The sequence below is a fragment of the Galeopterus variegatus genome, unplaced genomic scaffold, assembly GCF_000696425.1.
Source record: "Galeopterus variegatus unplaced genomic scaffold, G_variegatus-3.0.2 Scaffold1456, whole genome shotgun sequence".
In the NCBI taxonomy this organism is placed as follows: domain Eukaryota; kingdom Metazoa; phylum Chordata; class Mammalia; order Dermoptera; family Cynocephalidae; genus Galeopterus; species Galeopterus variegatus.
In genome coordinates this window covers 306,526-333,200 of record NW_007727567.1, presented here as the reverse complement: position 1 = coordinate 333,200, position 26,675 = coordinate 306,526, and the positions used below count along the sequence as shown (strand labels likewise).

Genomic DNA, 26,675 nt, shown 5'->3' with positions numbered 1-26,675 from the left:
TCTTTGATATTCATATTTATCAACATCCTAATAATCACAGACCAGTGCACAGATCAAGATGTTAACAGTAGTTGTTGGGAATATGGGTGAATTTCCTTCTTTTACTTTACCAAATTTCCCAAAGTTTTCTATGAGTATGTATTATATTTGTAATGGAAAAATACATACATAAAATTTAGTACAAAAACACCAAAGATTATTCAAGGAATTTGAGACAAAATAGTTAACCATAATCCCACAGTTGGCAACACTATTTTAATTATTTTCCACATTTCTTTTCATTTTAGACTTTATGCATACATATTTAACACTGTTATAATCACAAGCTTGTGCACTGAAAGAAGATGGAAGAAACAGATCAAGATGTTAACAGTAGTTGGTGGGTGTTGGGAGTATGGGTGAATTTTTTTTCTTTTCTAATTGCTTATTTTCTGATTTTTCCTCTGGGTACACATTATACTTATAATGGACACATACATGTTAAACTTTGTTAACAGGACACTACTATAAGAAACATTTGAAAAAATTAAGTACTTAACTATAACCCACAAAAGTAACAATAGCTATTTTGAATACACATAATGACACAGTTATCATAAACCTGTGCACAGAAACAAGAATAAACAAGATACTGAAGAGTATTATCTGTCTTTGGATGGTGAGGATATGGATTTTTTTTCCCTCCACATTTCTGTATTTTCCAAATGATTGATAATGAATTCAAATTATGTTCACAATGGAAATGTGATCAGAACCTTTTTAGTAATACTACTGTAAAGAACATTCAAGAAATTTAAGAAAATAATGCTCAACTATAAGCCTACAACAACACAACAGCTTTTGACTATAAGCATACACTTTAAACAGTTATAATTGTAGTATAAATATAATTTTGTGTCCTGCTTTCTCCACTTAATATTCTGTAAATATACTTCCACGTTGCTACATAACTCTTCACGATTATCATTTTTAAACAGCTGCATAAGAGCCCACTGATACATTTACTTAATCATTCCCCTGAAGTTTTGGCATTTAAGTTCCTAATTTTTCACTAACTTAAGGTTGGGATAGACAACCTGACTTTCGACAAGTTGCTTTCTGAGAAACGTCTACAATTAACACTGCCAACAGTAATTAACCCACCAAGTTCAACTGACGACATCAACACTGACTCCCATTTCAAGGGTCCTCTTCTGATGCAGTGCCCCACTGCCCCTCAGTTTTCCTGATGTCCATTCTGACCTTGGGTTTTCTTATGCAGCCAGCCCTCACCTCTACAATACTGTCAAAAAGGCCCCTTCTTCCAAACTGTTCAGGACACCCCACTCAACTCATTCTCGCCAACCTGGCCGTCCCATTCCTGCTTCCAGTATTTTCTTCTGTCTGTCTCCTCTCCCTCCTAGGTCTGGTGATGTATTAGGACTCCTTTCTTTGGCTTACTCACTTCTGTTTCTTGCTCTCAGCTCTACAACCTCTCTAGACTTTGGCATTCACTGCAGCTTTGACATACTCCCCATGAGCCCTAGTCCCGCAGATCTAGGAGAGTAAGATTCAGACACGTTTCCCCCAGTGGGTATTTTAATTTTGCTTGTTCAAATGATCAGCGCTTATTTTTCGCTATGTAATCTAGAGATCTGCTTTTTTAAAGATTGTTTCTTTACTTTTAATTTTTTTTTCAGCCAACTCAAGGCCAAAAACTTATTAATATAGTTATTATATGAGGGGAAGGGAAGCAAAGGAGCATGGGTGGTTCACAGAATAGCACACACAGAAACCTCAAACTGTGAGGTTTGTGATTAAGAGGAAAACTGAGGCGATCAGACAAACACAACACTCTAATGGATGGCTCAGAAATATTTAGCAATGTTGAAAGAGAAGAAACAGATGGTAACAAAACAAATTAAGGCTGCTGGGGAACCTGAGTCCATGTTAAGCTTGGGTTGGCTGTAAAGAAAGCTTTTATTTTTTTTTTTGATTTTTTACAAAAAAATCCAAGTTAGACACAGAGTTAAGAGGATCAGACAGGTACATAAGAGAATTAAGTTTAGTGATAGAAAGGATTTAAGGATACTAGCTCCTGGGCACCCAGGGTTAGAACTGACTTGTGGTAGCACAAACTAATGCTGGACAGGCGACCCAAGCCACATTGCTACTTGTCACTTAAGGCAGGAAGCGCACAAAGGAAGTGATGAAAGGTCATTAGCCTGCATCCTTATTTACAGCATGAGAGCCTCTCCTATGGTTCTCAACCTTCATTAGGCACTACTGTGATGTAGTGATGGTTGCAACCCATTCTTTAAAGGCAAAGATGTAACATTTACAGGGAAAAGCTTCAGATTTTACGAATTCACTGTCAAACACACATTGAGTTGGTTTAAAAAATTTTTTTAAAAATCAAACTTCTAATATTTTTGCATGAAAACCACTCACTGCAAAGTGCATACAATGTGGCAACCAATGAACTTGGGTCACAAAAGGCCAATCTACATATTGTACAAGGCTTACACAACATTAGGTTCCAAAGTATTGGTGCAGACAAAATGGCTGCAGAAGGAAGCTAAAAGTACTTCTCTTTTCAAACAGCAAAGAATAAAAGACATGTTATCTTTCATGCCTACACCTTACAAGACTATTTAAGAGTAAAGAACAAAACACAGTCAATTACTCAAAAAGATACTGAGAAGGTTCAAAATGCACTAAGGATCTAAGACATTTACAAATATATTCTAAATTGTTGCTCTCTCCCTCCTCCAAAAAAAAAAAAAAAATTTCAGAGTACAGGTAAGGTACTTCTACGCAGTAAACTGTAACTGTATAACATATTAAATCCAAATATAGGTGATTGCTGTTCTGCTATGATTTTTGCTATTTTATGTACACCTCAAGAAACATTATGTATAGGCTACAGGAGTGCCATTTACAGTTGATTGGGGCAATCTCTCTAGTCTAGAATAATCATAGGATTTTCCCTCAATTTGGTTGCTTAGATGGAAGGTAAGATATGCACTGTGGCTTTCCCACATGCAGATGCACCGATGTGTGACAGGGGAGACCTAAGACTGAAGGAGTCTCCACATTTAGTCTCTTTTCAGTCTGAGTTGTCTGATGTTAAGTCAGGTGTGTACTTGCTAAGGTAAGTTTCCTACAGACATTATTATGAGTTGGTTTGAATTCTCTGTGGTTTGGTAAGGGTCAAGTCCTAGATGAAGGCTTTCCAACCTTTACCCTGGTGTTCTCAGCCAGTGTGGCTGTTCTGGTGTCTAGCAAGGGACAGACGGTCATTGAAGAGCTGCCCACAGACATCACATTTGAAGTACTTCTCATCAGCGTGATCGGTGCCACCTGTGCTGGTGCTGGCACGTTCAATGTAGCCCGAGCACTCCCCAAAGGCATTTGCAGGCTCAAATATGATCATGCTGGCATGGGTTTTCAGGTGCTCACCAAATGCTGCTCTGGAAGTGAAGGTTTCTGTGCATTCATGGCACTCATAGTATGGTTCTTCAACCTGAATCTCTTGATCTTCATCTTCTTCTTCTGGGTCTTCAATCCCTGCACCGTCAGGCTCATCAGCATCTCCTTCTGGCTCTTCAGCTTTTCCCTCTGGCTCTTCAGCTCTTTCTTCTGGGTCTTCGATTCCTGCACCATCAGGTTCGTCAGCATCCCCATTTGGCTGTTCGGCCTCTCCGTTTGGCTGTTCGGCCTCTCCATTTGGCTCTGCGGCCTCTCCATCTGGCCCTTCAGCCTCCCCATTTGGCTCAGCAGCCTCTACCTCTGGCTCTGCAGCCTCTACCTCTGGCTCCGCAGCCTCCACCTCTGATTCGGCAGCCTCTACATTTGACCCCTGAATCCGCAGAACTTCTTGTGGAACGAGGACATTGTTTTCAACTTCCTGGGCTGCTGCTGCTTCTTCTTCTTCTTCTTCTTCTTCCAGGTGAAGCTCCTTATGTTTAGTGAGGATGGTGTTATGAATAAAGGACTTCCCACAATCCTTGCATTCATAGAATGGTATAGCTCCTTTCAGGGGCTCAGTAAGAAATGAGGTATGAGTATAAGAGGACCCATATTCATAGGGCTCATTCTTATGAATTCTTATGTGATGATCCCCAAGTTCTGCGGCACTGACAAAGGATTCTCCACAGATTGTACATTCAAAGAGTTTCTCTTCAGTTTGACTTCTCTCAAACTCAGTGAGGGCTAAGCCTGGAATGATAGCTTCCTCAGCCATCTGGCTCTGCTCTAGCAACTCATCATCCCTATGATGTCTCATATGCTCATTAAGGGCAGAGCTATGAATGAAGCCCTGTCCACACTGAAGACACCGAATAGCGGACCCAGCAAGAGCAGGATTCCTCTCTGCAGCACGGTTCCTTCGTGGTTTCATAGGCAAGAGAGCAATAAAACCATCATCGCATGCCTTCATGGAATACAACTGGTCTTGTTCATGAATTCTTTGATGCTCAAAAAGGAATGAGCTATGAATAAAAGATTCCCCACACTTGGGGCATTCATAGAGCTGCTCTCCAGTGTATTCTCTCTGATATTCACTGATGGAATGGGTGTGAATTACAGAATGTGTGTATTCACGACTATCAACGAGGCACTTCCTGCTGTGGACTTTCTGATGGTCTGTGAGGTCTGTGAGATCCACAAAGCCTAGTCCACAGTCCTGACATTCGTAGATTGTGTCGCCAGGGTCATCCTTCTGAGGTTCATTCATGCCTCCTCCTTGAATGACGGAGTCTTCAACTGTCTCCTCACCATGAGTTTCCTTGCCATGGGTCTTCTCATCATGGGTTTTCTCATCATGGGTCTCTTCATCACGGGACTCCTCGCTATGGGTCTCTTCATTATGGGGCTCCTTGCCATGGGACTCCTCACCAAGGGACTTCTCCTGGGCATAGATATACTGATGTGCACCAACTTCTTGGCTGGTAGCAAAGCATTGCCCAAATTCCTTACATTTGTTGCGTGCTTGCTCTTCAGCATATTGCTGCTGGGCATAACTTGTCTGAGGGTCAGTAGGAGCCAAGCTGCATATGACAGATCGTTCATAGTTTCTACTTCCAGAGGGCTTCTCTCTATCATGAATTTTCTGGTGCTCAGTGAGATCAGAGCTATGAGCAAAGGACGCCCCACACTCCTGACATTCATAGAGCTTCTCTCTAGGGTGAACTGATTGCTGTCTGCCAAAAGCTAGGGAGTGAATTACAGAGGTCTCATTGTCCCTATGTTCTATGTACTTTTTCTTAGCACGAGCCTTCCGGTACTGACGAACATCTGAGCTAGGAACAGAGAATTCAGTATCCTGCTTAATTTCACCAGATCCCTCTCCAGTAAGACTTTTTTGAAGTTTTGTATGGGATACACTCTGTATAACAGAATCTTCACAGTTGTTCTTACCCTCTTCAAGAGGGTTCTCTCTGGCAGGAATCTTCTGTCGCTTATCATTAAGGTCTGAAATGTAAGGGGAGGATTCTCCCTTTTCATTGTATTCAACCAATTCATTTCCATTTTGACTATCTGAAGGTTTGGGAGCAGCTAAGCTATGGATAACAGACCTCTGATGGTTGACAACATCTGAGCTCTGAATGGTAGACTCTGCAATCATTTTCAGTTTACTGGGCCCCACTGCATTGTGATTTTTCTGAGCTTCAGCAGAGGCTAAGCTATGAATAACAGACCTCTCATATGATTTCCCCTCATGGACTTTTTCTTTAGTGGGAAATTTCTGGTTTTCATAGGGGTTAAAGCTGATAGTGAATGCCTTCTCGTCTTCCTCATTTTCAGGAGGTCTTGTTATAGTATGACTCTTCTGAGATTCAGTGAAGGGCACACTACGAATGACAGATTTCTCATATCCCCTGGCTTCAAAGAGGTGCTTTTGAGAATGAATTTTCTGATGCTCATTGAGGTCTGAGCTTTGCCTAGAGGCATCCCTGCCATCTTTAAAGCTGTAGAGCTTCTCCTTAGTGTAAGTTTTCTGACGCCTTTTAAGAGACTGACCAGGAATAAAGGTTTCCTCACGCACTTTACCCTTATTTTCAAATGGGTTTCCTCTAGTATGAATTTTCTGATGTTCTTTCAGGGATGAGCTATGAAGGAAGGTCTCCCCACAAACCTTACATTCGTAGATTTTCTCTTTACTGTACATTTTCTGAAACTCATTAAGGGCTGAGTTGGGCATAAAGGCTTCCCCTCGCTCACGTTCACGCTCATTATCTTTGTCATCATTGAGGTTCCCTCTACCATGGATTTTCTGGTGCTCAATCAGGGCAGAGCTATGAAGAAAGGTTTCCTTACACACCTTGCATTCATAGAATTTGTCTTTGCCATATATCTTCTGAAGCTCACTGAAGGTTGGGCTAGGCATGATAGTCTCCTCACACTCCTGTTCCTTATATTCCATGAGATACTCTCTAGCATGGATTTTCCGATGCTCAGTGAGGGCGGCACTCTTATTGAAGGTTTCCCCACATTCCTTACACTCAAAGCGTTTCCCTCCACCCTGATTTTTCTGAACCTCACTGACAGCAACGCTGTGAATAAAGGACTCGCCATACTCATAGAGGTTCTCTCTAGTATGCATGATCTGGTGCTCTACAAATTCTGAGATGACACTGAATGACCTCCCACACTCATCACATACATACGGCATTGCTCCAAAATCAACTGGCTGCGACTCAGTGAAGGAGGGGGCACTGAGGCTGCTCAGACTGCTCATGCTCATGGCTTTCCTCATCTCACTACTACATTCAAAGGGCTTCTTCCTAGCACAGCCATTCTGATCATGAGCTGAGCCCTGCCCATCTGTGTCAAAATGATAGCGTCTTTTTCTTTCAAGAACTTTCTTTCTAGAAATAAGGTTTGAGTTAAGTCTTTTGCCTCCCCTAGTAGCATTACCTTCATAACTCCTCTCTCGGATCACTGACTCCCTCTTGTTGAATGAAATGCCCTTCCAATTATTATCTGACATTCTGGGGAACCTCAGCGACTGATCATTCGGCTCCCTTGCTCTTCCTGACTTGGAGCTGCGTGACACATCCTTGATGAATTTTTCCATTATCACCCCATGCGAAGATTCATCTTCACAAATTCCCCGTCGGTGAGTTGACTTTTTGGCTTCAGGAACAGTTTTCAGACCTGGAAAGAAACCCCAAATATAAATACTCCCTAATCCCCGTACTTGTACAAAATGACATTGGAACTTGGAGCAGAGCACCTTTCTGTGATGTTTGGGAATGGAAAGTGTAGAAAGTTTCTCAATATGCATCTCACTGGTTGCATGGCTCCTCTGTGGGATCTGCCTGGTGCTTACCTCGACTGGTGCTTGGGTAGGCACTTCTCTTGGACCTCGATGAGTGGGCTTGTGTCATGTGAGAATGGCCATCCTCTTCAGCAAGCTTCACTCCTGGTTGCAAGAACAATACGACAGCTCAAGTTTGAGTTGGGGACCAAGACTCTTCACCATAGATTAATCTCTTTCTCTGAGCCACTTGATATGAAGGGGCCCATATCTAATTCTCTGGATGTCTTTCATTTGCTGTCTCACCTCCCTAACCATCCATTCCTTAACCCATATAAAACTGCATCTTAATTAATTCTCCAGACTCCATCCAGAAATCTACAAGACCCCATGTGTCCCTAAATTCAGCGCATCCTCTTTTAGTCTTCACCTTCTTGTAACTACTTCTCAAGTCTTGATATACTCTTTTTCACTGGCTTCCATGGTCTTCCTCCCACCTCTTGATTGCCCTTTCTCCACCTGCTCTCCAAACACATTGCTCCAAGACCCCATGGCCTCACAGACCTGCACAATCAATGGCCTACTCTGACCTGGGCTAGATGTCTTCCAAGAGAGTCCACATGGGAACTCAGAATCCCATTCTAAATATATTAATTAAAAATCTCCACTGCCACCACTCTAGAAAAGTTATCAAGTCCAACCTATACAATGTATTCTTCACCCAAAGCCGAAGGGATTTCTTTTTTTTTTTTCTTTTCTTATTTTATAATTTTATTTTGTCGATATACATTGTGGTTGATTATTATAGCCCCTTACCAAAACCTACCTCCCTCTGCCCTCTCCTCCTTCCCACCCAACAATGTCCTTTCTGTTTGCTTGTCGTATCAACTTCAAGTAGTTGTAGTTGTTGTATCTTCTTCCCCCCGACCCCCCGAAGGGATTTCTTAAAAACATATATCTCATCATTAATTCCCCTGCTTGAAATCTTTCAAAGCATTCCCTTGAAGCCCAAATATAATAACATGGACTCCACTGTCCTGAAGCTTGAAAAGAGCTTGAAATGCTCCAGACTGGATTGAGAATGACTCAGAGAAGTAGCTACTTACCCAGTGAGAGCAGCTTCCTGTAATTCTCCATGTTGTCCTGGATCGTGTTGTAAGGCTTCCTGTCCTCAGCGAGGTCCACAACATTTTGGTATGATTCAGCATCCTAAAACGGCAAACACAGCCCTCTCAATGGAGTCTGTCCCCACAGATGTCCAGAGAGAGAATAATGTTGGCGACATGGGAACTATATACACGAGGTTACACAGAAAGTGCTCACAGTATTTGGGATTCTGAGTGATCCAAGTCAAGTGTTACTAGGGGCCTACATCGTACCTACCTTGGTGCTACACTCTGAGGCAGATCCCAAAGACGCATGACACATATTCCTTGCCCTCATGCAGCTTATAATTTGTTTGGAGAGAAAAGACTCATGAAACAATTAGAGAACAATAAACAATAAATTGGGATACAAATAATAAGTGCTAAATGAGTTTCATAGAGGGACAGTTCAGGACGGGCCTGAACAGTGAGCAAAAGTTTTACAGAGGGCCTCAGTTGTGGCCATAAGCGGTGGGTGAGATTATGATACATACAGAGGATGACTGGTGGGAAAGCTTGAACAAGCTACATATCAAAGCATGCATGGCATATTTGGGGAATGGATAGAAGATGCAGTCAAGCAGACGTTTGGTCAGGATATGTGATTTAAACCTCTCTCTCTGTTCCTCCATGCATGGCATAGCTATGCTGTGGGTAATTCCAGTGTGCAGAATTTCCAAATAACCCAGGAATAACTGTAAGCACTGAGGGTTATTTTATAGCTGCCTTGTCTGTTTTAATGGGTATTTTCCTTAAAAAGAATTTAAAAATTCCCTGCACTACTCAAGAGAATCTTCTATGAAGGATCCTAATGGACCTTTGTTTATTGACAGAGGACTGCACTAGAACATCACGGATTTCAGTGAGTGGTGGTTCCAGTGAAGATGGCACCAAAGCCTGGAGAGAGACTTGAGAGGGAGATGGTACTATGGGAAGCCCACAAGCTTTGGAGCTGGAGAGAACTCTAGGATCAAAGGAGGACCACATCATTTATGAGCTGTACAACTTTGGGAATGGAAATCTTTCTGAGTCTCCGTTATTCATCTATAAGATGGGGAGAAGAGTATCTATCTGCCTTGTAATATTTTGGGTGAGGATTTTCTACAACATGATGTGTTGTTTAAATATTAAGAAAAACTATGTAAGGAAAATATAGATATTTTGGTATTAAATTTACTATAATTCTATTGCCGGGAAGAGGCGTGGATGTTATAGCAACATGGAAAATGTAGCAAAAAAAGACAGCGTTTGCTGAATAAGCTGTATCTCCTACTAAGAAAGAGAAAGGGGTACAGGCATTATAGTTTAACAGGAAAGCCTCATTTATGCAACTGCCAGTGTTAACAGTCATTAAAAAGCAAAGATAACAACAAAAACTAAGTAGGGCAAAGATACAGAGCAGAGCTTCAAAACTGAAACTCTTCTAAGGTTAGCACTGAGAATTTCCAGGACAATGAACAAGCGATAAAAACTCAGGAGGCATTGCAAAAATCAGTACAACTATCACCTCATAAAGCTAAATAATATTATTTTTGTGGGTGCCCATCTCCTCTCACCATACTGCAGGTTCCTCAGAAACAGGAGCTCTGTTATATTCAGGTTTGCAATGGTGCCTCCTATCGTCTCAGCACTTCCTTACAATAATGAAAGAAAGAGTGGGTGGACATACAGATGTGCTTGTAGTGAGATGGAGGAAACCAGAGCTCACAACTTGGGGGCTGGCAGAGAGCAGCTGAGGTCAAGAACTTGGGAGGGTGAAGGGCCAAAGGGTCACCATTCCTGGGATGGACAGAGCCCTGAAGACAACCGCAGAGGGAAGCGTTATTTTTCATATTTTTCTCTCTGAGTAAAACAAATGTACACTAAATTCTGATCTACATTGCTCATATGAAAGAAAAAGGATTCTTTGACTTAAAATTAAGTTTATTGATATTTAACTTAAGTTAACCTACACAAGTGGGTAGCCCTAAAACAGCTGTTCACTTTGTGTTTGTGATCAACAATGACACCTAAATGTCTATGAGCTGCAAACAAATTCAACTGGAAGAGATGCTGCCCTGAGGACAATGTTAACATGGCACAATTTAATTTTCACAATATGTCCCATAAACAGGAACAATGAAGAGATTTATACATGATGCTAAAAGGTGATCAGAGAATTTTTTTTGTACACCCTCAAATATAACTTTTATCACCTGCTGCTGCAGTTTGCACTGTACCAACAGTAGGAATCAGTGGCTTCCAGACTTCTGGGCTATGCAGATACAGGGCTTAGTTGACAACTCTTCACACATTGTCAAGGAAGGGCATTTAAAAATCAAAACAAGACAAAGTCCAAGTACCAGAACACCAGTGTCCAGGCCCACCTGTGCCTCCAGCCCGTCTCCCAGCACTTCTTTGGTGTCCCAGCCAGTCTGGACTTTGTTCATTCAGTTCCTGTCTCAGAGCCTTTGCCTAAGTTCTCCCTAAAGCCAGGGATCTTTTCAACCCAACATCTAACCCAGCCTGCTCCTGCTCATCCTAGACATGTCAAGTGTTACTGCTTAAAGACATTTTCCTTCAATTCTAATTAAGACTCCTGTTACAATTTATTGTTAACCCTCTATTTTTCCTGGAGCATACTCAGAACCATCAGCAGTTACACACAATATTTATATGAATATTTACGTGTGTGACTGTCAAAAGCTTCTCAGGGCAGGGCCCCATCTGTTTTGGTTACTGCTGTACTTCCCAGGACGTATGCCTACTGTCTGACATAGGCACTCAATTGTGAAGAAAAAGGTGGCTCAGCTCACTGGTTCCTCCCTCCTTTCTAAGCTGCGTTGGTGCTGAAGTCCTCCTCCACACTCTACTATGTCAAAGCGACCCCTCTCCTTCTTCCTCAAGAACCAGCTCAAATCCCACATCCTTTCCCCCTCCTCCAATCTCCCTGGCACAAACTGCCCCTTAACCCACAACTGCCATGAACTCTAACACTCATGGTGTGCCTACATATGCCAGGCAGTGTAGAAGGCGCTTTATGTATATTTGTGTGTGTTTGTGTGTGTGAAGTTCACTGACTCCTCTCAGTACCCATGGGAGCAATCACCACACCCATGTTATAGATGAGCAAACCGAGGTTCAGCTTAGTTTAGTAAATGGCCCAATGCCACACAGCTAGCAGGTGGCAGAGCTGGACTTCAAACCCAGCTCTCAACAGCTCCAGAGCCTTTGCTCTCTCTAGCTGGTCTGCTCTACAGACCTGAAGCTTTCCTGGCTCCCTCCTGAGAACCAAAAAAGTCTCCAGAATTGCTCTGCTTCCCTGGGCCCACAGAGGATGGCCAATGTGACCAACTTACCAAGTAACCACATATGTTGAAGGGACAAGAATTCCTCTCACTACATGAGTGAATCAGAAAACAGGCAACAGCAGACCTGTGGGGATGGGATAGGCTCCTCGAGGGAGTGACGGGGGCTCTCAGCCCTGTGTAGGATTCTAGGGGTGGGGGGCAGATAACATATCATCTAGGGAAAGAAAGGCATCTTTGCCATGACATAAAGATGGCCTTTCCAGAAAGAGAGGAAACCTGAGCATACCTGGGATCGGGATTCATAATCCACTGAGTCCCTGTTGTCATCTCTTTCCACATCAAACCTTGGTTTTGCCATCGCAGGAAGGGAAAGATCCCGTTGCGGCAGCCCTGGGAAGAGAAAAGACTTCAGAAGAGAGCAAGGCCCAATCCAACCTAGCAGGTCCCAAGTTTGACCCACTCAACTCTGACACCAGCTGGGGTGGTGGTGGTGGTGGTGGTGGTGGTGGTGGTGGTGGTGGTGGTGGTGGTGGTGGTGGTGGTGGTGGTGGTGGTGGTGGTGGTGGTGGTGGTGGTGGTGGTGGTGGTGGTGGTGGTGGTGGTGGTGGTGGTGGTGGTGGTGGTGGTGGTGGTGGTGGTGGTGGTGGTGGTGGTGGTGGTGGTGGTGGTGGTGGTGGTGGTGGTGGTGGTGGTGGTGGTGGTGGTGGTGGTGGTGGTGGTGGTGGTGGTGGTGGTGGTGGTGGTGGTGGTGGTGGTGGTGGTGGTGGGTGGAGGCGTAGCAATTTCTCAAGGTCAAAGGGATCTTGCGCATTTGTTGTGAGAATAAGAACTTAGACTCATGTTACCCCTGGGAGAGTCTATATCCTGACAGTTTGTCTGTCCTGCTCTGTGGAGTTGTCCTGTCTTAGGCTGAGAGGTACACTGCCTGATTAACCTGGTTGGCCATGTAGACAATTCCTAAATAAATGGGCTTTTTGTATCTGTGGCTTCACTTTTATGTGGGTGGGTGGGTGTGTGTGTGTGTGAATTTCTCTTCTTTGCAATCTGAGGCAGACTCTAAAGAGCCAATAAACACAGTGGCCCTGCAACATCCCAGAATCAGGTGAGGGCCAGGAGCCCCACCTTTTCTTTCTGTGCCTATTGCCAGAGGCAGTTCAAATCGCACTCAAAGCTGTGTGGGTCCAGGCATAGTACCTACCCGTCTGTCCTTCATCATGTATCCTCTCAGTCTCCTTAACTGTGACATGGAGATGGTATGAGAAAAATAGCAGGGTCACTGCTTTGAACAGCATCTAGTTTTGATATCCTTTCCATGATCACAGTTTTAGGGGTACCCCACTGCCTACCGCAGTGTTCTCAAATTCCAGAAGCAACAAGAGATGATTTCTGGCAGTATGAACACCAAAAATACTGAGGTGATGATTAGTTCCTTTCCAATTCTTTTCTAATCAATAAGAAAGTCAGGCCTGGCACTCATATGTGGCACTTCCCTAACACTTGCATGAGGCCCAGGCAAGCATTCTTAGTTAGTTAACAACACTGTTACAACATATTTTCATTACTATACCTTCTACGTATGGTATAGCTTTATACTAGTTTTCAATTTTCATAGCAGCACAGTATTTTATACAGAAACTTCTAGTTTAAAAATAAAATGTGCCAGCTGAAGAAAAGTATTGAGCACACAGTAATACAGATAAAAATGAATGTATATGTCAAAAGTGGTAATTACTTAGTGGTACAACTAAGCAGAACTTAATGAACAGGAGTCTTCAACTACACTTTGGGGGAACCAGAGTACAATCCAAACTGAAGGGCAAGGGACTTCCCAGGTCCCTGTCATTTTGCCCTCGAACCCATGCACATAACACATAGCACCTGCACCAGGTGCAGGTCAGCAGATGACTTACTGCTTCTAGGATTTCTGGTATATGACCAGCGGTCTCGAGATGCCACGTCTCTGCTTCTGCCCCTCCTGTCCCAGTCCCGGTCCTGGTCCTGGTCTCGATCCCGGTCCTGGTCACAGTCACCTGAGGTTAGATATTTCAGTAGTTAGCAAATAGCTTTGACAAGCCAGTTCCCCCTTCACACACATGCACAGCCCCTGGGAAAAGGATGCTATCCTTACTCCTCTCTTGGTAAGATGGATCCAAAACCAAGGGCTCTAGACTCCTGGACTCAGTCTGGCCTCTTCCCCATCCTATACCTGCAATATGATTTCTGGAGGCTTTGCCCAAGTGGAGCTTGCTTCAAAGCAAGTTCCAAAACTCAGTCCAGAAGCCAGCTCCCATTTCAGACCATTGGCTGGTTCCCCAGTTACTGAGTGGTCAAGTCCAAGTTCAGGAAAATGGACTGCAGACCCTCTACTGTCTGGCTCACACCAGCTGATCGTAAAGTGCACATTATTCTACTGCGACAAAACAAAACCCAAGAAAATAATGCTCCCTCAAAAAGTTTACTGAATTATCTTTAACAAACCCTCCTGGGGAGGCTGGGGGTACAGTTTGAAGCAAACTGCTATAAATTCCAAATAGATTTAAAAACTTTTTCATTTTTAAAAAATGCTTATATTTCACTTCATCTATTGGTGCCTGTTTTGATATAAAAATGCCTTATTATGTCAATTAATGTACTCTCCCCTCAGACCTCTGAGTGATACCAACCACTCTGGGGATGGCATGCCTCGAAGCCCACTGTGCCTCCATGTAATAAGGCACCTGGAAACGCCCTCCTAAGTGATGTGAGCGACAGGGTTTGTTACTCACTGCTGAAAGAATGGACAGAGCGAGGTGGTGGAGTCTCTCTTCCCTTGCGGCTCATGTCGTCGTCGCTGGTCACGTCACTGCTGGTGTCGTCTGAAAGGATACCAAACACCAACTTAACATTTTATCATATCTGGTCTGTATTCTCACAAGTTTTCTCCATTTCCTGAACCCTCCCCCTACACACAAGTAGCTGGAGTGATCTGATCCTGTTATTTCTCAGCTCAAAACCTTTAGGTGGCTTCCAACCACTCCTGCCACTGAAAAACTGGGCAGGAAATGTGGCTATGACCACCTACACCTCACCCCCAGACACGAACAGCCAACAGACAACTTCCTAGGGCACGGAACCAAAAGGGCATAGATCAGGGGAAGTTCTCTTCCTATTGGAATTCCTTCCAGAAGTGTCTTTTTTCCCCTTTCCTGACTCAGAGCGATGGTTCTCAGCAGGGGTGGTTTTGTCCCCCAGGGAACATTTGGTGATATATGAAGACATGTTGGATTGTCACATCCAGAAGGAGAAGGCTACAAATAAGGTTCAACATACCACAGTGCACAGGATGGCCCCTGGCCCCCACTCCACAATAAGAGAATGATCTGGCCAAGAGCATCCATCAGTAGTGCCGAAGCTGACCCCAGGGAGTGCTTGCCACCTGCGCCAACGGACACCACCCCCTGGAGAGTCTCACCTTCTGGCTGGTACATCTCCTTGTAATTCTCCAGCAGAGTGACGAGTGTCTCACAGTTCTCCGGCTTTTTTGCTTGCACCCAAGGCTTGAGCTTTTCAGGGATGATGGTCAGGTACTGCTCAAGGACCAAGAGCTCGATGATCTCCTCCTTGGTGCGCGTCTCCGGCTGCAACCAATCGAGGCAGAGGTTTCGGAGTTTGATCAGGGTCCTCCGAGGCCCAACAAATTCCACATATGTTAGGTTCCGAAACCTCTGATGAAAGAATTCAGAGTCAGTTGGGCCTTCTCCTATGATGACATCCGGCTCCTTAGTCAAGTCACTGTCTAGCTCATACAGATTTGGGGCCCAGAACTTCTTAGGTTTGGTGGCGTACAAGTGCTTTGGAGGCAGCATTTCTCTAAGTAAAATTTTCACTGGAGGAACCAAACATGAGTCAACGGGAAAGACGCGGCAGCCTGTGACAGTCAGTACTCAGGGACCTGTAGATCGTAAGGAGATATACACATGTCCCAGAAGTTGAGGACCAGGTAGCAGTGCAGGACTACCCTAACGGGGTGTCAACAATGCTCTGGGATATAGAAGTCCCCCAGTACACAGAAGCACACACACACAACTACACAAAGCTGGCCTTAGCACAGTAGTTACAAGCATGACCCCTCGGTTCGCACTGACCTATGCTTGACCTATGCCAGTTAGCTCTCTGTTAACTGGTTATATGACCATGGGCAGTATATCTAATGCCCTGAAGTCTGTCTTCATAATCTTTGAAATGGGAATAAACAGCACCTACATTCTTTCTAGAATGGTGAAGCTTAAGTAAGCTAAGATACCTAAAAGGTCTAACTGCACAACACAAACCACATGGAAAATATTCAAGGCCCTAAAGCTATTACTAAAATCAATGTCAATTTTTTTCTTTTGCTAAAATGGAAAGGGGTAAGTAGGAGATGGTGGGCAACCTGCCATTTCTGAGCATTTCCTCCCTTAAACAATTAGTGAAATACAGTATATAACACTGTTTCAAAAAGAATATTCTGGAGTGTCAACTCACCCTCATCAGCACATTTTTCTACCAATCCCTTCTCAATACCCTCTTACAACAGGGCCTAGTACACTGAGGAAAATGAAATTCACTATGGGTGAATCCATATGAATCCTGTGCAGCTGATAAGCAGACATTATTTACACAGACAATGAGAGTATGATGGAGGGACCTTCAAGCCTGTGGTTGTTACTATACATTGTAACCTCAATCAGTCTTGCTAGATGTCTAGTTTATCTCAAAAGAACCAACTTTGTTTTAATAATCCTCTCTATTGTTTCTTTACCTCATTCATTTATTCCTTAAGTGTTTTTATTTTATTATCTACCCTCGCCCTTTTTCAAAAAAACTTTTTTGATTTGACATAATCTGAAAATCATAAATCTATTAATTTTCAAACTTTCTTCTTTTCTAAAGCTGTATATTTCCTTTTACTTAAGCCATTTTTGCTATCATTTAAGTTTTATCACGTAGACTTTTTATTACTGGTCAGCACAAGGGTGCAAGAAAGTAGGGCAATATGGAAAAGAAATCTAGGTTTGGGAGGATAAATTAACTACTGGACAGTTTTGTACTTCTGTCTTCCAGAGAAGAACAAAACCATATGTAGCAAAAATTCTCTGCCTTTGCTTTAAAAGGAAAGCTTAAAATTAAGGTGTTTTTAAAAAAAAAGTTAAAAAAGAGTCTCTAACTAGACTTTATATCACTTATCACTTGAAAATAAATGTAGTAACCTCATTAATCTCATGCTTTTTCTCCTCAGTGATGGAACCCCACTTTCCTCCCTATGCAAACTGCCCTTCCTATTGAGCTTTGGCACCAACCAACACAACATGTCTCAATCCTGAAGACCTTGGCAACTCAACCTCTCCCTTCCTGCCCTTCTTTGGGAGGACTGAGACACAACAGAGAGCACAACATAGACAATATTCTGCTGGGCAAAAAAAAAAAATCCCTAAGCAAGGGAAGGGAATGGGCCAGACTGGGCTCCAGAGAAATGGTGTGACATTTCAGACATGGGGACAAAGTAAACTTCACCCAGGGAGGGTGAGCAGAGTTCTGTGCTGGTAAGGGAGAGAGGCAAGAGCAGAGGGCCCAATCCTGCTCTGTGGCATCCAGATCCAGGAGAATGCTTTGGTATCCTGGATGACACTGGCCGTCACTTTTAGGCAATGAAATACCCTCAGGTAATCACCTGTCTGGGAATAGGATCCTTTCTGGAACTTCAGACCAAGCAGCTGTCCACAGGAACAGAGTCAAAACGTAGGTACCTGCAGACATTTTAAAGAAAGAGATACAAAGACTAAGAAACATGAAAGAAATATAAAAGGAGTGTCAGAGAATTAGCTCACCAAATGGCTGGGGACTTGGGACACGATGGAGTGAGGCCTTACATAACTTCAGGACAAGGTCATTCTCATGCCATAGAAAATTTTAAAATTGTCTTTATGAAACCAGAATAATAATATGAAACCCGAGACAAAGATAGCAATAACAAACTACAGACCAAACTCACTTATGAAAGCTGAAATAAAAGTCTTAATGCTGCTATTACAACAAGACAAAAAACAAAAACAAATCTGAGGCACAAAGAGAAAAAGATAAAACTATCATTCTCTTACATAAAATTTATATATTTACTTCTGTATTACATAAATTTATCTCCCCATTAGGCATGTATTTGAATCACAAAGCACCACTAGATGAACTGCAGACTTACTTAAAAAGTTTCAAATTGATAATTTTCTAAGAAACTATAAATAGCCAAGCCTGACTCAGGAAGTGGAGGAAACATGACCACAAAGGAAGAAATCTATAAAGTTGAAATGATTTAAGGAACAACTTCCCAAATGAATGTTCTGTGAACCAGTTATTGACCATGTTATAAAAACCCTTCCAGAGCACAGAAAAGAGATAGAGAAACTCCTACTCATTAATAACGTGACCCCTTAAATGCCCCTAAGTCTGTTGTTACAAGGTAGATGCCAACTTCTGTACCAAAAACCACTAAGTGTTTTTTCAAGAAATTCAGGATTGGAATAAACAAATATGATCTTAATTTAACATGTTCAAGATTTCCTGACCAGGCCAACAGAATAGCCCTTGGTCAATAGGAGCATCCAAAATGAAAGATTTTTAACAAAAAAACCTTAAAAAAGAGAAAAAAAATCAGATTTTAGCTACTCCTCCTCATCAAGACAAAAGACGCTCATTTCAAAGTGAAAAAAAAAAGAGCCTTGGGAACAGAATAATCACAAAGATGGACAATATATTATGTTTGTGGACATGTGAGGAAACAGACACACTCATATAGTGCATGTGGCAATGTAAATTTTATGAAAATTAAAAGTGAACATATCCTGTCCTTTTAATTCTATTTCTATGAATTTATCCGAGATATGTAATGGCAAGAACAGATTTAATGAAATGCTGTTGATAACAGATAAAATATGGTATATTCATAGACTGGGCTATTATGAAATCTTTTAAAATAATAAGGCAACCCTAAATGGATATGAAATGATCTCTAAGATAGTTAAGTGCAAAACGGGACACAACAATGTATATAGCACTCATCATTATGAGATACATATGTCTTCATTTATTTCAGACTTGTTTTATGTTCTTCTGTAAATTTTTTCAATTTTGTTCGGAGTTGCAGATACCTTGTTAAACTTATTTATGGGGGGGCCGGCCCGTGGCTCACTCGGGAGAGTGCGGTGCTGATAACACCAAGGCCCTGGGTTCGGATCCCATATAGGGATGGCCGGTTCGCTCACTGGCTGAGCGTGGTGCTGACAGCACCAAGTCAAGGGTTAAGATCCCCTTACCGGTCATCTTTTAAAAAAAATAAAAAAACTTATTTATGAGGATTTATTTATTTATTTTGCTATTAATAGTAAAATTAATTATTTATTTTGCTGTTAATAGTAATAAATCCCCATAAATAAGTTTAACAAGGTATCTGCAACCTTGTTAAGCTTATTTATGGGGATTTATTTATTTATTTTGCTATTAATAGTAAAATTAATTATTTATTTTGCTGTTAATAGTAATAAATCCCCATAAATAAGTTTAACAAGGTATCTGCAACCTTGTTAAACTTATTTATGGGGATTTATTTATTTATTTTGCTATTAATAGTAAAATTACTTATTTTGCTGTTAATAGTAATAAATCCCCATAAATAAGTTCAACAAGGTATCTGCAACCAGTATTTACTCATTAAATAAATAAATAAATAAATAAATAAATAAATAAATAAATAAATAAATAATAAATAAATAAATCCCCATAAATAAGTTTAACAAGTTATCTGCAATCAGTATTTACTGATAAGATTTTTCAGTTCAAAATAATGCTTTTTCTATATTTACACATTTCTTTTTCTTCAATTGCATTAGCTAGGACTTCCAGGATAATGTTGAATGGTCCTCATCATGGTGAACCTAGATTCAGCCCCCTGACTTAGTTTACCTACGTCATTGAAAGGGGGCTGGAATTGAGAACTTTAAAGTCCGGAACGTTACTCTCTTCTTCTCTTGAGGATAGCCTGCCGTGCGGCCTCTTCTCTCTTCTTGCTTGCTCCATTCTCCTGCCTCTTTCTGCAGACCGCCATTCTCCCCTTCAGCATGCACATGGAGGAAAAGGCTGTCCCAGCCCCAGGCCTGCCTAACCTGCCTGTTTTAAGAACCCACCACCAACAGACTCATCAGTCAGTGTCCCTTCAAACAAATTCTTAGTCTGAAAGTAACACTACAGCCCAATTCCTTCCAGGGCAGTGGTTCTCAAACTCAGGTGTGCTGAAGAGTCACCTGGGGTGCTTATGAAAAACTGCAGCTGCCTTCCTGGGGTGTGGGGGTGAGGGGAAAGCAACGCAGGTCTGTGGTTGCCCCAGAAAGAGGCATTCTAACAAGCATTCCAGGAGCTGTCCCTTGAGAACCACTGCTCTAGGCAGGAGCTGTCCCTTGAGAACCACTGCTCTAGACTGGGTAAGTCTAGTCCAATCAACTATGAACAAGAAACGTATGATACAATGGGGGCTTTGGGGGGAACAATTTTATACGGGAATGTGAGCAAACAGTAAATGACCTCCACCCTCTGGTCTGTTGGGTGGCTTCTCTCAGAAAATCTTCACAACACCCTGGGCTTACCTCTATCATGTAAGCTTAGCACTTACCACAATGCTGCAAAATCTCCTTACTGTTGTCCATTCTGGAGGGATTTCCCCAAGTTTAAAAAGAGAGGAAATAATATCTAAGAATTCAGTTTTATGACCAGCACAAAAATGGTTCAAGACAAATAAAGCTACTTTACAGAGACAAAATGTCTTTCAGACCATGTGACTTATTTAACCATATTTTGGTAACAATAAGTGGCTGATCTTAATTTTTCAAGTGGAGAGGGCATGAAAAAGTAAGTCACCAAGCATGGCTCATTCAACCATCTTTCATAGGAGAGGGTGCTACTCTGATCAGACCTAACTTGAATGGAGATTATGGAGGGCGCGGGCATAGATAAGGGGCTCCAGGTATCTGGTAACCCTGGCAAGAGCTTCACTGTGACCAGATGGCTGTAGAAGGCTATCTTACAGGCCAGTGTTAATAAAGCTCATCCCATTCTCTTAGTTCTGACTCCATAGTCACCAAGCAACCTTTTCATTATAGTTTTTCTTTCCCTGTAGGTCTGTCTACAGGGAGGGAATGTGCTGATCATATGCACTTTTGAGTACTTGGGTTCCTGCTACTATGATCTCCCCCCATGAATGAATAAACCAGAATTAAGGGAACAGGAACATCCTATTTCAAGTCATGTGTCGGTATGGTTTTATTTAAATCTCCCAAGCTTCATTAAACGTAGATCTATCAACACGAGTTCTTAGGCCAAAGATTTCTGTCCCCACTGGCTTGAGCACCACTGGATACTTGGAGCATTTTCTGGGGCCAGGAAGCCACCAACCCACCACCAGGGCCTCTTGGGCATGGTAGCCTCTCCCCAGGTAGTCAGTACACTACCACCAGCACAGCCATCTATCTTGGTAAGCATGTTTCCTTGCTGTCCTTATAATGGGAGTACTCATTCAGTAGACACAGAGGCCAGGAATTATGTCACTCACTTCTGGAGACCCAGCATCTGGCATTATCCTATCCTGGATCAGGCCCAGTATCAACACTTGCTGACGGGATGAACAAATGAACAGCCTTTGGCTATTCTGCACATTTCCCCACATCACATGACTCACTGCATCTGGTCAGAATCAGTCGGCAAGCCATGGACAAAGAAAGCGAGTCTCCCTCCTCAGCATCTATCCAATCTGCCCACTTCACTTCATGCCATTATCCTAAGCCACTCAAGGTGGTCTCCCCACACCAACTGTGTCCACCCTTCCCTCTGCACCCTGCAACCAAATGATTGTTCTAAAACAACCAATCTGATTATCATGTTACTGCCATGGTTAAAACACCTCAATAGGTTCCCACTGCACTTCAGGTCAAGCCCAAATACTTACCATTGATTGCAAAGCCTTTCACAATGAAGCCCCAACTTACCTTTTCTCCTCAGACAGAGGCCATTTGACTTCCTTGCTGTAGGCATCCTGAGTTTTCAGCTCCTCTCTGCATCCCTCAGGAATGTCCTTGTTTCCTCTGCTTATACTACTCTCACCAGGACACACACCATTCACAGTACTTCAGGGCTCAGTTTTAATGTCCCCAACTATCTCAGGGAGGCCCTATATGGCCTCTCCCAGATTAAGTGAGCTGTTTTCTAGCGAATGTTCTGTTTCAAAGGCACACAATTATGTTTTCCACATCTTTAATTCCCAAATAGATCATGAGATCCATGAAAACACTTCCTTTCCCATTTGGGGCCATGTTCCCAATACCTGGCACAAAGTACACACTAAATCAATACTAGCAGATGAGCAGATGATCTCTCACACTTCTTTAATCACCCAACCAGAGAGAAAAAGTATGCCTAAAGGAATAACTAAGCATTGGGAAAAGAGGTAGGACCCCAAAAAGGATGGCCTGAGGCCAAGCAGGAAAATTTCTGGTGAATGCAATCCACCAGAAGAGTCTATGGGCTCTCAAAGGGCACATATGGTGCTCATGTGGCTATGTGGAACATATGTGCAGTAGGGAAGTGTCAGGGTGAGAAAAGACAGTGGTCACTCCAACGATGGGTGTGGCACTGTGAGGAGAGATATCAACTCACCTACACCCAGCCACCTCGCATTTGGACCCAGTCCCTCTTCCTCTTTGCAGTTGTCTCCAACAAGGGTGAATGATCGAGAAGGCAGAGCTGTGGAAGGAAAAGAAAACATGAGGTATGAAATTTATTTTGCAGTTACTAGGTTCCTCAGGCTGGAAATGACCTCACAACAGCTCCATCTCCTGCAATGGCAAAGGTCAAATGAGACCAGAAAGATCAGCTTTCCCTCCCAGGATGGAAAGGCCATGGACATTGTTCTCTGGGGCTCATGTTGCACCCTGGGCTATAATCATAGCCTTTTCCCAATGAGGTTATATGCCAAGGACATTCAAGTCATTCTCTGGGGTGTCTTAGAACCTTTTGTGGAGCTCTGGTCCAATGAATCAATTCAAGAAACCAATTTGCCACTTATTAGCTACGTGGCACTGACCATCCCTCTAAAGGCAAGAAGACATCTTGAAGGTAAATACTGAAAGAAAAATATGGCTAAGGAAGTACTATTAGTGCTATGTGATACATACAGTTCTTAGCACCTTACTCTGTTAATCTTCACACTATTAATTTTCTAGGCAAACTATTACAGATCAATCTAATGCCATTTTTTAAAAAACTGAAAATCTACTGACATTTTCCACAGACCATGTAGAGTACTAACACCCAAAGTAACAGGTGCCCATTACAAAAATTAGTTGAAACCAGTTCTGTCATTTAACAATCAGTGGAGTAGGGCCAGAAATTTACCTTCGCTATGAATCTAAATAGTATCAAGGGAGTAGCCTATCTGGGGACCTTAACGCTATTACCATCATTACTATTAAGTAAAGGCACCATTACTTGTGTGCAATATTTTAGGGCTTACCAACATGCCCCCAGTGGACACACAGTACATAAGTACATAGTTCAAGTCCCATTGCACCTCAGAGCATATGTTCAATCAAGTTAGGGGTCTCTGGGGGAAAGAGCTACACGATTATGACCTAAGAGTCAGGTAAGTGTATTTTGGTGAGGTTAAAGAACTTATTTATTAAAAACCATTCAACATTTACTGATGCTCAATAAACATCAACTGTTACTGTTAATACTACGGTCACTGGCAAACGTATAGTTTAACTCGGACTACCTGGGAAGTAGAAATCCTGCGTGTCACTCCCTACCTCAAAAAATAAATAAATAAATAAATAAAGAAGGCAAGGACTGGAGCTAGGACTGGGAGTACCCCACCAAAGCCAGCTTAGCTTTGGAAGCTATGCAGCCCTCTAGCGGCTCTGCGCCAGAACGGCCTCCTCACTCCCTTCCTCCGTCCCCTGGGTGTGGCCAGCAAGTGGAATGCCACACCCCTCCCACTGAGTAGAGCCACCCCCTCCCTATTCCGCACGCTCTGCCCCCTTTCAAGACCACTTACACCTCTGATTTCTCTATTCCACAGGCTGTAGGATTTTGAGTAAAATCTCTTTTGCCCCCAGAGCCTCAAAATTGCCTAGACCCCAAAATTTTATACCCACAGCCTACCTACTCCGTTTTCTCACTTAAAATCCTCCCTTCCCCAAATCTATTAAAACCTTTGAATTCTGGACCCCAGTTTTCTCACTGAGTCCACAACTGCGTAGCTGAACCTGTCTCCTCCCCTGTGACTTGGCTTTGGCGCCACCCTGTGGCGCCACTAGTCATGTCTGCGCTGCTGCCCAAGATGGTGGTGCTGCGGCACCCGGCCAAGATGGCAGGGCGGGGTTCGGGGGATCAGTCCCTGCAGCTTGCTACCACTCTAGACTTCACCCGCGCAGGCCCCACCCCCTGGCTAGCAGCGAAGGCACAGGTTGAAGGAACCTAGCTCTGCTGGTCCCGCCTGCCCGAAATCCCTTCAGCCCGCCTGCTGTCATTCAAGATGGCGCCTGCGCAGTACGCCTCGACAGCCACCCACCGGCCAACACACTCAGTACTATGGTGGGCGGGACAGCTGTCATTCATGATGGCACCCGAGCAGTATGCCTTGGTGGCCTCACCGGCGTGCGCGCGCTAACACGAACACACCCACCTACCCACGTAGTCCCTGTCAGTCACTCAGGTCAAGACAGGTCTTCCCTGTCCTCTTCCCTCACAGCCCCACTGTCATTCAAGATGGCACCTGCCCAGTAAGTTTTGGCTATCCCAACTGCCAACCCACTAAGCGCTAGGGTAGGAGCGGGTAAGGAGAAGACAGCCAGCCCCTCCATCATTCAAGATGGCACCTGCGCAGTACACCTAGGCTGCCACCCATCGGCCAACAAAGATGGTACCAGGGCTGGTGTAGCTCTGCAATTCCTACAGTCATTCAGAGGAAGATAGCCTCTCCCTCGCTCCGTCCTTCTGTAGCCAGCCCCGCTGTCATTCAAAACAGCACCTGCGCAGTAAACCTCAAGCGCACCTTTTCGGCAAGTAAAGATGACGCCAAGGAAGGCGGGGCTCTGCAGCCCTGTCAGTCATTCAGGACAGGACAGCCTCTTCCTTGGGCCTCCCCCCCTTCAGCCTGCCCTACTCTCATTCCAAATAGCTCCTGAGCACTAAACCTCAGGTGGCCCCCTGCGACCAGCACAGATGGTGCCAGAGAAGGCTGGCTGGGCTCTGAAGCTCTGTTAATACCGAGAGACGCCCCCCGTAACCCACTGACAGAACGCATTCGCAACACACCTTTTCTGCTCCCCCGCCTCCAGTAGCGCCACCCCCCACCCCTCCCCGGCACAGCCAAAAGATGGAGCCAGATCCATCCCAGGGTGAAAAAAGTTTCGGTCTGACAACGACCGAGGACGGAGTGAGCCTCTGCAGCCCCCAGACTTGGCCAAGCAGAACAGTGGGCACACCAACATACTATAGCCCCCGTCCCTCAGGACAAATGGCTCCGCGGCACTGGCAGCTGCGGCAAACTTTAGGCATGGCGTCTGGTTTTCCCAGATGCTGGGAGACTGTAGACCGCAGACCCAGCCAGATCCAAGGCCCTGCGGCCTCTAGCCATGGCCCGATATCAGAAGGCACAGCAAGCCTCCGTTGCTACCCCCTCCCCCCGACTAAGAAAGAAAGTGTAAGAAGGCAGCACCTTGCAGCCTTCAACCACTGCAAAGAACAAAAGGCCACCGCAGCCACCAGCAGTGCCCCTCCCTGCTACCAGCCAGCCAAGGCCACACCTGCGCAGCAAACCACGGCCACCCCATCCAAGATGGCGCCTGGGTAGGCGGGGCCTAACAAGACCATCGCAGCCCAAAGTGACCTGCAGTCTCAACAGCCCTTAGCCCCGCCCCAATCTTCAGCCAACCAATCAGGACAACGCGCCTGCGCGGCAAACCTCAGGCGCTCCTCATCAAAGATGTCACCCGGTGGGAGGAGCCCAAAAAATACCTCACAGGCGCGGCAGCCCCGGGCCCCTCCCCCTTACGGTCCTTCCCTCCTACCACCACTGCGGCAAAATAAGCCCCGCCCCCAAATGACAGGCCCCGCGTGTGCCGGGGCGGCCGAGAGGACCCAGCCAGTCAGAGGCCCTATGGGATGGGATGGTCCTTCGCAGTCCCCAGACCCAGCCGAGGAAACTGAGGGACGACCAGAGAGCCGCAGCCCCACTCACGGTTATCAGGCACGGGTCCCTGGCGGCTAGCCTGCACGGACTTGCCCATGACAGAAGACCTCAGCCACCCCAGCTCCCTACCCCAGGGCTGCCACCGTCCTGCCTCCCCCACCCAACAAACCCAACAAAGCCAGGCAAGATGGCGCAGGGAGCCCCCCACACTCCCCTGCCACCTCCGCAGGGCGGACCACCCCCGAGACCCTGGCCATACAAGATGGCATCGCTGCGGCCTCCCCCCACCCTGGGACCCCGAAGAAGGCGCTTCCGCAGCCTTTCCATTCAGCTCTGCCCGCAACCCCCCGGCCGTCGGCAGTGGCGTGGCTATGCCAGAGCCCTGTGTCCCTCCCGGGACCTGCCGAGGTGGTCCGTACTCTGGCCGAAGGACAGCCACTCATGGCCCCACAGCACTGCACCCTAGATACCGTCCTTACACTGAGGTACGGCGGCCAGGAGGGCGTGCTCGGGCGGGCGGCAGAGCGAGCAACTCACCTCACCGCACCACACAGCACAGTTCGCCCGGGCTCGGATAGCAGCTGTCTAGTGTGCCCACATGGCACCTGGCGCCCTGCGGCGCCACCAGCCCAGGGTGGACATCGCCAGCTTCTCCCGACCCTCTTCCTCCCGCTGCTCCCAGGCGTCTGCACCCAGCCGCAACCCAACACCTCCTAGTCAGGGCTCCTCTGCAGAGGAGGGGCTTCCAC

The 26,675-nt window shown here is 44.6% G+C and overlaps 1 protein-coding gene across 4 annotated transcripts in view; it reads right to left on the bottom strand.

Moving 5' to 3' along the window:
- PEG3 (paternally expressed 3) overlaps positions 1–26,610 on the bottom strand; it is a 27,668-nt gene extending 1,058 nt beyond the window's left edge. For 2 of the 4 annotated variants that reach the window (XM_008577145.1, XM_008577146.1), the window contains exons 1-10: positions 26,464–26,610; positions 22,389–22,475; positions 17,368–17,443; positions 15,130–15,609; positions 14,444–14,533; positions 13,589–13,708; positions 11,965–12,068; positions 8,350–8,452; positions 7,316–7,408; positions 111–7,140 (exon numbers count right to left, since the gene is read on the bottom strand). In XM_008577145.1, the coding sequence (XP_008575367.1) occupies positions 3,236–7,140; positions 7,316–7,408; positions 8,350–8,452; positions 11,965–12,068; positions 13,589–13,708; positions 14,444–14,533; positions 15,130–15,523 (4,809 nt within the window). In that variant the 5' untranslated portion in view covers positions 15,524–15,609; positions 17,368–17,443; positions 22,389–22,475; positions 26,464–26,610 and the 3' untranslated portion in view covers positions 111–3,235. The remainder of the gene's footprint in view (positions 1–110; positions 7,141–7,315; positions 7,409–8,349; positions 8,453–11,964; positions 12,069–13,588; positions 13,709–14,443; positions 14,534–15,129; positions 15,610–17,367; positions 17,444–22,388; positions 22,476–26,463) is intronic. The other 2 variants (XM_008577147.1, XM_008577148.1) reach the window with 2 other exon arrangements.
- Between the last annotated feature and the right edge of the window lie 65 nt (positions 26,611–26,675).